At 44.3% G+C, this 13,647-nt stretch overlaps 2 protein-coding genes across 2 annotated transcripts in view; both read right to left on the reverse strand.

The window, feature by feature from the left end:
- Positions 1-963: 963 nt before the first annotated feature.
- Positions 964-10,238, reverse strand: LOC121338374 (sterile alpha motif domain-containing protein 9-like). The gene is made up of 5 exons (XM_041409279.1): positions 10,037-10,238; positions 9,653-9,808; positions 7,547-7,701; positions 7,044-7,088; positions 964-6,543 (listed from the first exon to the last, which is right to left on the reverse strand). The coding sequence occupies exons 4-5, from the start codon at positions 7,045-7,047 to the stop codon at positions 1,883-1,885; spliced, it is 4,665 nt and encodes a 1,554-aa protein (XP_041265213.1). The 5' UTR covers positions 7,048-7,088; positions 7,547-7,701; positions 9,653-9,808; positions 10,037-10,238; the 3' UTR covers positions 964-1,882.
- A 252-nt stretch (positions 10,239-10,490) lies between these two features.
- The window catches only part of ERN1 (endoplasmic reticulum to nucleus signaling 1), a 32,450-nt gene continuing 29,293 nt past the window's right edge, over positions 10,491-13,647 (reverse strand). The window contains exons 19-22 of the mRNA XM_041409170.1: positions 13,477-13,604; positions 12,787-12,910; positions 12,479-12,546; positions 10,491-12,256 (exon numbers count right to left, since the gene is read on the reverse strand). Coding sequence (XP_041265104.1) covers positions 12,050-12,256; positions 12,479-12,546; positions 12,787-12,910; positions 13,477-13,604 — 527 coding nt within the window. The 3' untranslated portion in view covers positions 10,491-12,049. The remainder of the gene's footprint in view (positions 12,257-12,478; positions 12,547-12,786; positions 12,911-13,476; positions 13,605-13,647) is intronic.

Genomic DNA, 13,647 nt, shown 5'->3' on the forward strand with positions numbered 1-13,647 from the left:
CTGGTAGGAAGTAGGAAGGGTGGGTCTGTGCTTGTTGCACTGTGAACCTCAGCTGGTTGTTGCAGTGTGGGACCCCAAGAGTTAAACTGTAAGTTTACTTTTTCTCTAAAAGTTGTTTCAGTGGGTTTTGGTTTTTTTTTTTTTTTTGTTGTTGTTGGTTTTTTTGTTTTTTTGGTTTTTTTTTTTTTTTTTTGGTTTTTTTTTTTTTTTTTTTTTTTTTTGGTTTGTTTTCTGTGCGGCTGGGGGGGGATGAAGAGTTTAAACTTTTAATTTTTTATAAGGTAAAAGTGGGCATATATGAGCAGCAAGACCTCTGTTTATATTCTACCTCAAAGACTCAAGCTTGTGCAGTGGTGTGAGCTATAGGGCAAAGCACTGCTGTCTGCAGAATTGAGTTGGGTGTGGGCAGGCAGTAAACAAATTACAAGACAGAACTTCCTGGCCATGCTGGCTGTAATTTTTCATCTTGGTAACAGTTGCTATTCAAAAACAGTCTGCTTTGCTGCCACAGTATTGCTGCTGCAGGTTGTGTATGTGGTGAGCAGTCAATGCTTTGCTTTTCACTCCTGTGCCTTTCAGTAAATTTACATATCCGCTTTCTGCTCTGGGTTGAAGCCATCCTAATGCCCCAGGCTAGACTTGGGGAAGCTGGCTTTGCCCAGTTACTTTCTAGAACATTCTCCTGTCCCCTGCATCAGGGCTGGGGAGCAGAGGGGGATTTCTCTGGCCCTTCAGCTCTCTTCCTTCTGGCAATTGTTTTTTCTACCTGAGGCCAGAATGTGAAGGCTTGGATTAGACAATAATCTTCCATCTTCTTCCTTCTGAATTCACCATGGCTTGCAGTTCATTTTGCAGTTTTTGGCTGTGCCCAGATCTTTGCTGCAGTTAGAAAAGCAAATCGTACCTAGCTACTGTTGGAAATACATCGTCAGGTAGGGTAATAAAGCTCACATAGAAACGGTAGTCCTTCATAAAAGATATTTATTCGATTAAAAGAAGTTACATGACAGTGGTTTTTGGCAATTTTAGTCACAATATGTTACATCAAACAATGTGAAACTCCCAGCAACACACGTTTTTGTTCTTAGAAGCTGAATGCGCCATCATGGTTGTAAACGCAGCACTGAAAACCTCTGCATTTTTCAAATCATGGATGTATGCTCTAGACAAATCTCAGGTCTGTATTCTGTGGCATTCCTTGGATGATAATACAAAATAATTTCACCAAGTGCAGGAATTGTTTGGACTATGAAAACGTAACAGTGCTTACAACTAAACTTTATGTCACCCATGACTGCTCACATACCTCTCCACCCCACCCCAGATATAGATATGTCTAGTAAGGTAATATTTACACAGAGAAACAATGTAGGATTATGCAGAATTTGAGACCTGTTTTTTTATCAGTCTGATTGAAGTCAGCTTTAAAGTTGCTTCCATACTGACACTGGCTTTGCAGTCAGTAGTTATTTCATGCATGGCACATGTCAGCAGTGTATGTGGTCTGAGTTCATTTTTCTGTTGCTGATTCAGGAAGAAACGTGTAGTTACACTGGATAAATTCTTTTACTGACTGACCAAGCCTATGCAGAAATTAATTTACAATCCTAATCTGTGGAATAAGAAGAAAGGGATCAATTGCTGTCTTTGGTTTGAAATCTTGCTTTCTCTAACTCCAGAATCATCAAAGGCTTGGCTTAAAGTTCACTCTACTCATGGTTTCAATTTTTTTTAGTTATTTGGTCACTATTATAGCTGTTAATTCTTGTGTTGCCTGGTAGTTACCCAGGAACAGTCCACTTTTAGTTTTAAATGTGAGGCTGGACCCTTCCAGTGCTGTACCCTCTAAGAGCACAGTGCATACAGCACTGTACTGCATATGTTAGGTTCTTTTGATGGCTGGATCATTTTCAACCTCAATATTGAAAGCAACAAGACCATTAAATGAAAAGCCTAAATAAAAGGTCACATTTTCATTTCCAGCAGGCACTGATTCATGATGGAGTGGCAAGATACGGAGTTCTTTCACGTGACCTTGTATAAATAAATTTCTGTCCTTGGTCCAGCCAGAAACTCTTTTGAGATTGTCACGAATTTTGGAAATGCTCCATACAGTTCCATGCAGCCACTTCATTCTTCTCTCATCTAAGGATCCCACCATCAATTTGTCAATTTTATTTTTGTGCACTATCTTACTTAAGCCATAACCCTTTCCCAGAAAAAAATGGGTGTAGATTCTTTTCTTTCTGGTAGGAACATCTTTCATTTTGATGTCATATAAGCGTTTCAGGGTTTGAAGGGCCGAAGTTAAAATTTCATCTTTGTCAGGATTAGGCTCTTTGTCTAATGCCTCATCTGGCCAGTACAGCAAGGTGAGCAAAAAATAGGCACTTGCTGGAAATTGTCTTTTTCCTTTGAAGAATCTTAGACTGAGCTCACGAAGAGTTGGTAGTGGAAGGAGCTTGGCTGATCCTGGTGCTAAGCAGGCTAATGTGATGTGACACAAAATAAAATTGATCAAATCGTTGTCCTCCAAGCTGTTCCTTGGTGGGTTTTCTGGATAGAAACTAAGGATCTTTTCTAGCTTTTCAGCTGACCTGTTCTCTTTCTTATCTGTTAAGAATGACAGGATATTGGTGACATTTCCTCCACCACTCCCGTAAATACTCAGGCGTCTCATGAGCTGAGTGTCAGGACCATTGTTGCTATCATCTGTAAGTGATGGTGAGATGAAGAATTTAGCATATACAGCTGACTGCTTTCTTAGCCATTTTCTGGGATTATAAATTTGTTCTTCCTTATCATCATTTTCATCATCCTTCTCTTGGTTTTTATCTGTTTGGAAATAACTTAGTTCCTCTGAAATCCATTCCAGAGCATTGTACAGGTTCTGGCGCAAGCCTTTCAAGCGGGAATGAAGCCTTCCCCATGTTCTTTTTATGTCTTCTGGAATGTAATCTGTGGTGAGATATTTCACAAGCTCAGTATGTTCCCCCTCTGGACTTCTGTGGAATACAGGCAGCGTGGACAAAAATCGAAGAAGGCGGCAACCTACTTCTACTTCTCCAAAATAGCCAGCGTTGTTCATACTTTCACGTTCTTCCTTTGCTGCCTGTTGTGCAGCCCTGAAGCATTTCATAGCTTTAAGAGCAAGCAATATCTTCTCGATGATCCTTTCAGGGGTATCCTCCTCTGTCATTTTATCCACAGTGAAACTAAACCATCTCCTGTAGACTTGACCTTCTGTATCCAAAATAAAAGAATCAGTTGGCAAATGAGATTTTGCAACCTTTGCCCAGTATTCAGCATCTTCAAATTTTTCATTGCTGTAATTTAGTCTGGCAAGCTGCTGGGCAAAAAAAGGATCTTTTCCAAGGAGTTCATATGCAGCTTTTAAAACACCAATGGCTTTTTCACAGTCTTCAGCTTCACAGACATGTTCAATGAATGGGGAGAAGAGAGTATCAGTATTGTCACCCCTGCTTCTTTTATCACGTCGAATAAACAGATGTCTGATAAACTTTATGAATTCTTCTCGTCCAAATCTGTTTTCAAAGAGCACCTTTTCCTGAAGAAGAGTTGTTGCAAGTTGACTTAGTGATTGATTCCCTGAAAGTTGATGCAGAATTTCTTTTGCAACCAGGCAGTGTATTATCCGAATAGATGAAATATAAGTGGTGCTTTCCCTTAGCTCAATAAAAATCATTCTTACTTGTTCACTCAAGTGATGTTTGAAATCGTATGCTCTTGCTTTACTCTCTGTATATGCACCCAGCCCCAGAAAAGCCTCACAGTGTGACAGTGAGATGTATGAATTTGGTACATAGCAGTTGAGCAGAGCAATGTAACGCATCAAGCAGGTGTCACGGGAGGAAGGGTCGATGCCTTGCAGTATGTGCTCTACCATGTCTGACACGTATGTTTTATTGAACTCCTCACACATCAGCACAAACGTAAGTATGAATTCTGGCTCATCATATTTCTGCTGCAGTTTTCCAAGTTTGGTGTTAAACAGATTTTTCTCTGACTCTGTCAGTTTGTGAGTGACAGCAACTGTGTCCAGTGGCGAAGCTTTGCAAAGCCTTTCAGGGTCATTGCATCGTCTGCAGCATATGAGGATGAAGTAAGGCCTGGCGGTTTTCATTTTCCTGGTTGCTACAGCCTCCATTAACTCAATCTGTAGTTCTTCAAAGTACTCGTCATCGTAATCTTCGATCAGGAGCAGCACAGGAAAGCAGTGAGGGATTTCCTTTTCTTCATAATCTCTGAGGGCGAGCACATGATTACAAACAGTTGAGGGTGAATATGAGGTCTTGATAACAGCACATCTAAAACGCTTTCTGCTTTTCCATAGAACTTGCCGTGCTATTGTGCTTCCACCACTCCCAGGATGGTGAAATATCTTTAGTTTAGCCACAGAATAATTGTGTCCACTTCCTCGTAAAATGCCATCCAAGAGTTTGCTTGCCTCCGCGCATGCTTCACGTTCAATGATATCCCCACAGAGTTTATTATCAGCAAGCCACAAGTTTTCCCACATGATTTTTCTCCCGCGGTAAAAATTTTGTTCTATGTCTTGTTTTTGTTTTTCAGTCCAAAGATTTAGTTTGATATCATCGCATTGGTCAGCACAAAGGATTTCTAGGGAATACAGTTTCTCTTCTTCCCGCAAGGGAAGTGTACACACGCCTCCAGTGGAAGCTGGCAGGTGTCTGGGTTGGGCTGTAGAAGGCAGCATTGATTGGATGGTGGCATCTACGTGACTGAGCTTCATACCCACAATACTGCATTGTTCTAGGGTCTCAATGCTGCAGGATTCCTGAGCTAGATTAGCCCACTTTCTGTAATTTTCTTTGGACTCTGCAATGCAGATGATGTACTCCATGCCGTTCATCTCTGTATAGAATTCCTGAAAAGTGTCCACAAGTGGTTTCTGCACTGGTGACAGCAAAAGAAAAAGCACAATGAAAGAGCGCTCTGGCAGAATTTCCTCACAAATACAAGTAATTACTTTCTTCAGGTATTTTTTTTTGGTTCTAATCCATGTATTTTCATCACAAGGTTTTTCATCCCCAAGGAAGTCACTGCGCCCATTGCAGAATATCCAGCTGGTCTGATCAAAGAGTTTCTGAGAGGGAGAATTATCAGTCTTAATTTCTTTGGAAAAATCCTGTAAAAAATAAGAACTTGTTTCATGGTGCTCTTTGTATTTGCTGTACAGCCCTGACACATTAGAATGTTCATCAAAGTCAAAGACACAGAAAATGTTCAAGTGCATTAAAAAGTTGATGTACTTCAGATTATCCTGTTCACATCTGTTTGTGACAAGGATGTACCGCAGGGAATCATCCATGTAGCTTTTGCCATCATTTAATAGAATTGATAACTTTCTTCCTAAATCTTGAGGTATTTCTGTAGGTACTTGTGTGCTGGAGAGCTCAGCTCTTTGTCTTTGAGCATCCCTGTCTGGTATGGCTTGAATGAAAGCAGTGAGATTGTTGTGCTGCACAGGTTCGGACTTTGCTCCCAGACGCTGGTAGAGAGCGCGGTCTTTGGTCAGGGTCACCTTCTGATTGCTTTCATTGTATTTTGGCAAATAAACTTCAAAACAGTTGTTCTTTACCAAGCTGAATGTTGGTTCAATGTCAACCTCCACTACAAATCTTTGTTCCTGAGAATCTTTTGAAATCACTTCAACAAACACAGGCGGGTGAATACATTTCCTTGCAATTTCTTGTAAATTATTGCAAAAGCACTTTTCTATATAATCCAGTGCATCAACAAAGTCTTCTCGGTTTTTGATCTTTATGCCAACGACCTGTCCGTGTTTCCAGCCCTTGTCCTCAACACTGTCCATGACACCAAAATGGATGGTGCCATTTGTTCGAATGTTCATGCAGGCCGAAGCAAATCGTATCACTTCGGAGGCAAACTTTGATTGCAGTTGATGTTTGTTCAGTTCTGCAGCAGTGTCACAAGATTTGTATTCGTGGCAAGGAATGATTAAATCGCTGACTCCTGATTCTGGAACAAGGACTGTGTCTTTCACATATTTGAAATTGGTATCCTGACTTCTAAATGGCCGACAATTTCTGAGCTCTAAAACTTCGTCAGCACTTTGAAGCTGGGATTTCTTGCTCCTTTTTTGCTTCTTGCCGGAAGTAGGAGCTGTGCTCTCGCTGCTGGTTGTACTCACAGCACTAGAGCTGCCTCCACTCGCCGTGCCCTGAGCAGGGGCATTGCTGCCTCTGGCTGGGCCTGGTGGTGCATCTTTTCTCTCAGGTGTTTTGCTGCTGGAGTCCTCAGCTTGCTGTGCATTGTCCTGGAGCCGCAGAAGTTCATTTCTCTTGTGGATTAAGATCTGGATTTGGCCTTTCTTCATTCCTATGTCTTTGAGGAAGGACTCATCCAGTTCCATTAAGGCTGGACCTGTCACTTCTTCTGCATATAGTTTATCTACATACTCCTTCTTGATTCCAGTAGATTCCAGCCAGCATTTGACGTGGTTCTCAACCCATTCACTCACAGGTAACGTTTTGTAATCTAGAAGTTAAATCATGTGTTACTAATACAAACTAATGTTTGTTTTGCCACACTGAATGTTATTTTCTCTCTACCAGTCACAGTGAGACAGCAGGTCTTAACTTCTTAAATATGTCACTTCTGATGACAAAGTATCCATAACCTTAATCAGAAGCAGTTAATGGTGCAAGACTAATAAATCAGCAAAGCAGGAAACTAGGAAGGAGACTTGGAAATAATCCTCAAAGGGAGCCAAGGAAATAACCCAAAATGTTTTGTGCAGGGAATGATAAGGTTTATGGGAATTGACAGGGCTGGACTCCCTAAACTGGACAGGTTTGGGCGGATCATTTACCCACTTGAGTCTGATTATTTTTTCCTAAATGAGGATAGCATCAATACAAACCCTAAGATGATAGGAATACTGATTAGTTCCCCACTAGAGAGAAATCCTTCAAATGCAGATATTAAAAAGCAAATTTCTACATACAAAGTAGAAATTTTCTGAAAGCAGTACATACCCATTGTCTCTGGTGGAGGAAATCCTGCCGTTAATGAACAAAACCCTAGAGGGGGGAAAAAGTACGTCTTCAGATTTACAGTTCACGTTCCTGACATAGTTCAAGCTGATGTTGGTGTTCTGTTTTCTCAAACTCCTCCCCACCTTTTTGGTCCAAGGTCATTTCTGTACCTCTAAAAGCCTGTTCTTTCCAGCTGTGCTGCTTCTGTGTGCCTGTGTGAAGGCAGCTGCTCCTGCCTCTGGCACACATGTGGATGTGAAAGAAATAGGGGGTTGCTGTAGGGGTTTGTGCTGACAGCTGAGCCCAAGAGTTCCTTTTGTTACATACTGGAGAAAAGGAGGCCCCTCACCACTGTGTCCCCCAGGTTCTATCCCTTACTTTTTATTGCTTTTTCTCACTTTCTCTCCCTTTTGTTCCTTCACACTTGCTTTTTTTCCCCTCTTTTTTGGTGGGTACACTCTCCCCTGCTCCTTCTCTTTTCCCGTATCTGTTCTGGTGCTTACCAAAATTTCCAAAAAGCAGTTTGACTAACTGCCCAACCCAGCAGAAGGTTTTCTGTTTAGTGGGGTGTCCTCCCCCGAGTCATGACATCCTTCCTTGCCCATCCTCCATTCCAGGAGTTCAGAGATGGGTGGCAGCAGGGACAGCCTGTTCTGTACTGCAGGAGGAATGGGTTTGTTATGAATGAAGGTCTATATGTCTAATTTAATAAACAACAAAATTCAATTTAGCAGCAATTTTAATTTAGCAACAATTTTTACTAAATTAATACAATCAAGTATATTAAATATAATCAAGCATATACAAAAATTTGGTAGTGATTAATTAAGTGTGGTTAAGCATAAGCAAAGCCGACTGGGGTACAGGGAGAGTTTCTCACCCTGCCTCACATGTGAAACAAAGGAATCCAAACCCAACTTATATACTGTATGCTAATACATATTCATCAGTATTTTCCTGTTAATCTCCTCCTGTGTTTGTTTCTTGAAATCTCTGTCACTGTACTGCACAGCATGTGCTCCAGTTGTTGCTAGGGAGTCTCCTGGCTCTTTGGTGGTCTTTGTAGAGGAAGGCTCACTGTCTTCCTCACTGCCCTCTGCATAATCTAACAGGTTGCACATGCACATTGAGCTTTGTGTTATGTAAATAAGTATTATGTTCCAAATAAGCCTTATTATTTCATAGATAAAACCACTACTTTAGATTCCATATCTGAAATCATCCCTTCTTTGCTCATCCCAAGGCCGATTCTGCTTTGGGATCTTGCTTATCTCAGTACTACAGCCTGTATCCTGTTTTTCACATGTAACATCTGCAAAGGGACCCATCTGCTTTGCAATTAATCACATACACTTTTTATTTTATAACAATTATTTTGTAAAATGTTGATATAGTTACAATTTAGCACGAATCATATCCATTTATCACAGGTAAAATACACCTGCTCAGTGTGACATCCACAGTCAGCAGTAACCATCCACAGCCCTGTCACCGGGGTCACAGTAAAGGTGTGCCATGGTGGTGCTGGTGTTTCTGCTCTTGCTCTAGTGGGGAGCTCAGCTCTGGTTCAGCCAGCTCCACCCCTGCAGCTCATGGTGCTGAACTGCTCTCGGCAAGTGTCAAAGGAGCAGCCCCCAGTGCAGCTGGGCGAGGTCTCCACAATGTCTGCAGTGTAACGGTGGAGACTGGGCAACGGAGAAAAGAGTTCACTCCCCAGGACCAAGGCTTGGCAAGGGGTGGTGTGGGGAGATTCTGCTCCGGGAGAATAGGGGATGCTGGAGAAAGCCAACAAGTGCACATGAAGCCTTTCTGCATCTGGTCAGCCCTGTGGCAGCCTTGGCTGAGGCACAAGCACGGCTGGAGCTTTGGTGTGAGCAGGAGGCTCTGAGAGGGGAGCCTGTTACGGGACTGCCCTGATGTGCCGTGGGTGTAAGGCATCCCTCAGAGTAAGTGTAAACAGGCTGGTTGTGAAAATGGTGGGAGAAGGATTCTACTGGCACTTGCTGCAGCCTTCCCCGAGAAAGGGGGATAAAAATGTCCCTGAAATACTGATCTTTCAGTATTTGGTGTTCTGTTTTCTCAAATTCCTTCCCACCCTTTTGGTCCACGGTCATTTCTGTACCGTTGGCCACGTCCCAGGGCTGGGCTTGTACTGTGGAATCCCATCCCGCCCTTGTCTCTCTGTCCCAGCCCGCGGTGACAGCTGACGTCAGGGAAGCGCTGCCAAACAAAGAGCCTTGCCGGGGAATCGAAACTGGAACGGAGGCTGAGCAGAGCGGGGGCTGGGCAGCAGGGCTGGAGGGGGCCCGCGGGTCCCCGATCCCTGCTGGTTCTGGGAGCAGTCGGGGTTTGCTCCAGGGGGCTCTGGGTACCCAGGGCTGCACGCGTGGGCAGGGCCGGGTGCAGCTGCGGGGTGCGGGCAGGGCTGTCTGCGCCCCGCTCCCCCCTCTCCGAGCTGCTCACACTCCCGGGGAGTGCTGCCGAGCAGCCTCCAGCCCAGTGGGGTGGCGGGGGCAGTGGAGGGACAGCCTCACTTTTCGCTAAACCCGGTCCCAGTAAAGTCAGCCGCCGGCTGAGAATGAGCGCGCGGGTGGCAGCGCAGGGCTTACCTTGCAGAGCCCGCGGTGGCCCGGTGTCCCCAGCGCTGCCCGCCCGCAGGGAAAGGGTCCCACAGGAGGAACGGGGAGGGAAGGTGCTCCAACACCTGTGGTGCCGGGCCCTGCACGGGCAGCAGTCTGTGGGTGTTCTGCAGCTCCTGCAGGTCTCTTGAAAATGATTCCGGAAATAAAAAGGGGAAACCGCTTTAGAGAAACATTCCTGCTGAGCTATCAAGTCTCCACCCCCTTCACAGCAGTGATGATGCTGGGTGGTGCTGCTGATACGAATCCAGTAGCCTTAGCCCCACCAAAAACAGGTGTCAGGATGGGTGTGGGATATTTTTTTTTTTTTTTATTTTAAACTTTCAGATCCATCTCAGTGCCCTCTGTACCTACCTATTCACTCCAGGCCTCCTCACCAAGTAGCGGAGAGGCTGGCGAGAGGCTCCTCAGCCCAGCCCTCGGTGCCACGGCGGCCCAGGAGGGCTGGGCTGCAGCAGAACTGTCCTGGTGGCTTTCTGGTTCCCGTAAAGCACGTGGTCAGTCAGCAGCTGTTTCAGCAAAACCATTTATTTATGGGTATTTATCGCACAGCAGCACGAAGTCCTGCCATTTTATCTCACCTGTGCACCTGCCCCAGCCACCAGGCTGGAGGGGGCTGGGGACTGTCAGAGCAACCAGCGAGGCTCTTGGGCCTTCAGGGAGGCTCCCTCCCACCTGAACAGCTCCTGCATCCTCCGCTGCAGCAGCAGGCAGGAAATGCTTTGTGCAGGCTCCCTGCTCACTTCTGACAGCTCTGCCAGCACCAGGCCTGCTGGGTTCCCTGGGCACACAACGGCACCGAAAGCTGTGGGGTTTTAATCTGAGTCTTTATTTAGTAGATTTATAAAAGACCTTTACATGAGAAATACAAAAATATGAAATAGGCTTTGAATCTTTTTAGGTAAAATTACCATTATTTTTTCAAGCTTTAGAACATGTAACCTGCACAGTTTGGCATCTTAGGTAAATTGCTCTCACACATTGTAAAAGTAGGAAAAAACATCCTGTAAAGTATCTCCAGAAAAATAGCTGTACATACCCCATCACACATGGGGTATTACTAGCAATAATTTATTTAAGACACAATGGCACAGTCATACAAATTCTCACTTCCTAATTTCTCCTTTAATTAATTCCATTGAAAGATGCAGTATCACTTTCCTCTTCCAGTTGTTATCTCATGATTAAATATAAACACAAAACTGATTAAGACTGATTTGGCATGCTTCATACTTGTACCACGTGGATTTGATACCACTTTGTAGTAAAAATTAAATAAATATAAATACATTAAATAAATATATTGTAAAAGAACACCCCCGTTACATTAGAATTCAGCATTTCTTCATCCTAGCACACATGACACTTTGTCACAGCTTCAGGGCCAGTGTAAAGAAATACTGCACCTTTAACCACACAGGCTCCCATGGATGGAATTACCAGCCCACACACACAGGAAATGGGGTTCTACAGTTCTGTAGCACCCCTGAAACACTGCCCTGATTTCACTGCTCTGAACAGCTCTTGGTGCCTGCTTAGCTCTTCTTCCCAGGACTCATTCACCCCTGGCTCTGTGGCTGTGGCTTTTTCTTAGCCCTTGAGGGACATTTGCAGTTGAGTCACAGGCAGCTCCCAGCTGCCATTGGTGTTTGCTGCAGGTACTTGAGCAGATCTGTTCTCATACTGTGAGTTAAGTCAAGGATTGTTCAACCTGTTCTGCAAATACTGCTTCATATTAAACAAGTCTTTTTTTTCAGAGTAGGAAAAACTTGAATTGGTGTTTCAAGTCAGTATTTTTTAAAACTGTTTCTGCTCAAGTATAAGAGCCTAACTTTCCAAAGTAGTACTGGTTAAACAGAAGTGGTACTTTTCATACCATTTTTAGGATAATCACGAATGATTCCCTTTACAATCACTGTGGTGTGCCTAATGTGGCAGCAGTGCAATGGCAGGTTCAGATAATTTGCTACAACCAAAGGGCTCCTTTTGCACATCCCAGTCCCGAGTAATTATTTCATTTCAATCACTACATTTGATTTTTTTTTTGTAGTAAAACATCCGTTACAAAATCACATACAGTACAGGGATATTGGGTGATGGTTCTATCCAGCTTTTGCTCTTCAGTTCCACAGTCTTGAAAACTCCCTTGGAGTCAGTAACTCCATCCCCAGGGTTCAGCGCTTTACCACTCGTGCCCTGAGCTCCACCATCTCCTGATCCAGCACAGCCACAGGGACAAGGCACTTTTTGGAAGCTTGGTTTCCTCAGAGAGAGTGAATTCAGCTCTTTGATCCCACTTTTCCCTTCAAAGGGTAGGCCTGTGCTTGGAATGTTGGTCCCAGAGAAGAAAGCTCCATCCCTCTCCTCTCAAAGCGTGTCTCCCGTAAGGCTCAGCTCTGCAGAGTCCTCAGCATAGTAATGCTGGAAGAGTCTTTCCTGGCAGCAGATGTGCATAGCGTGGTAGGTGTGCAGGAGCAGGCGAGGGAAACGAGCTGTGAAGTAACACACAAAATCATCTGGGATGGAGCCCAGGGTCTCCTGCACTTCGGGAGGCAGTTCCCTGTAATGGTGCTTCTGTGGAGGAAAACAGAAGAGGGAAAAGCTCAGTCAGAGGGTTTGTTCAAAAGCCTCTTGTAAACAGAGGTTGTTGGTGCTTGTTGGTGCTCCTGGACACAGTACCCTCCCAGTGGGCTCTTGTAAAGAAGCTCAGTACCTAAATCAGGGTCTGATACAGGCTGGCAACAACAGCAGCCAGAGGCAGGAACCCAGAGTGCACGAGAGGAAGAGACTCCTTACCTTATTTCTCATCGCCCTCAGAAGGTCCCGGACAGAGCCACCTTTATAGGATCTGAATTTTCGAAGATCTGCAAGAGAAGCACATTTTTTGTGTGTTGTGATGCAGTTTTAGGTGCTGGGGTGTATGTCTGCAGCCACAGATCCTTGTAGATGTTTCAGTACATAAACACATACTTCCATTTGAAGAAACATTTTACTGACAGGTAACAGTGATGTGCTAAAACTGAGACAGTGTTAGCCTTACTTTCCTGTCCCAGCAAACTGGGAACAGCAGGTAATTCCCCCTGTGACAAAATTCTGTCCATTACCTGTCTGAAGAGGAACAGTGATGTGCTCTCTCCAGTCCATTTTCACCACTTCTCTTCCACCTCTTTCTAACTGCTTGACTATTGGACCGTCTAAAGATTCTTTCTCTATTCGGTCACTAACATCCTGGAAGAGACATTCAGATTATTTCTAGTTTTATTTCCAAGTTTTTCCCAGTGTTTTCAAATTGCTGCTTCTGGCCCATTACAGCTTGTCCTGGTAGTAACGTTGGAATTCCACTTCACTCCATGACAGTGCTTGGGAATAGGATACAGAAGTTTCTGACATTATTTGTTTCACCCTCTTCCAAAGCCTTTTTAGCACAGAGGAGAAGATAAGGCTGGAAAGGATCTCAAGCCCTCAGCCACTTCCCACCCCACCCCAGGATTCAGTGCTTGTTTACTCCTGTTCTTGAAAACCCTCCTGGCCATGTTCTCTGTGGGTACTGCAGCTGCTAGAGGAGACCTTCCTCCCACCAGCTGACCTTGGTAACATCAGCTCTGGCTCCCTCTGAAGGATCTGCTGTCAGACTAAGCCAATTGCTTAGGAGATCCACCCAGGTTTTACAACTGGCCTGCCTCACTCCTCTCAGTAAGGCTGTGGATTCTGTGACCTCAGGCACAAAAGAGAGACTGAATTCAAGAGCTGAAAAGGCCCTGAGAACCGAGAGGAGAGAAAAGGTCATCACAAACCTGAAAGAACTGGAGCTGTTTTTCTAGACTCCAAAAGAAGGGGTGTTTGAGCACACAGCTGGCAGACGGCCGTTTCTGAGGGTCCATGGTTATCATCTGCTCTATTAAATCACGAGCAACAATGTCTTCTGCAAGGAAGAGTGTGCAAGCAAATTTACTTCTTTTATTTTC

This window comes from Onychostruthus taczanowskii, unplaced genomic scaffold (genome assembly GCF_017590055.1).
Source record: "Onychostruthus taczanowskii isolate IOZ18803 unplaced genomic scaffold, ASM1759005v1 scaffold30, whole genome shotgun sequence".
NCBI classification, from domain to species: Eukaryota; Metazoa; Chordata; class Aves; order Passeriformes; family Passeridae; genus Onychostruthus; species Onychostruthus taczanowskii.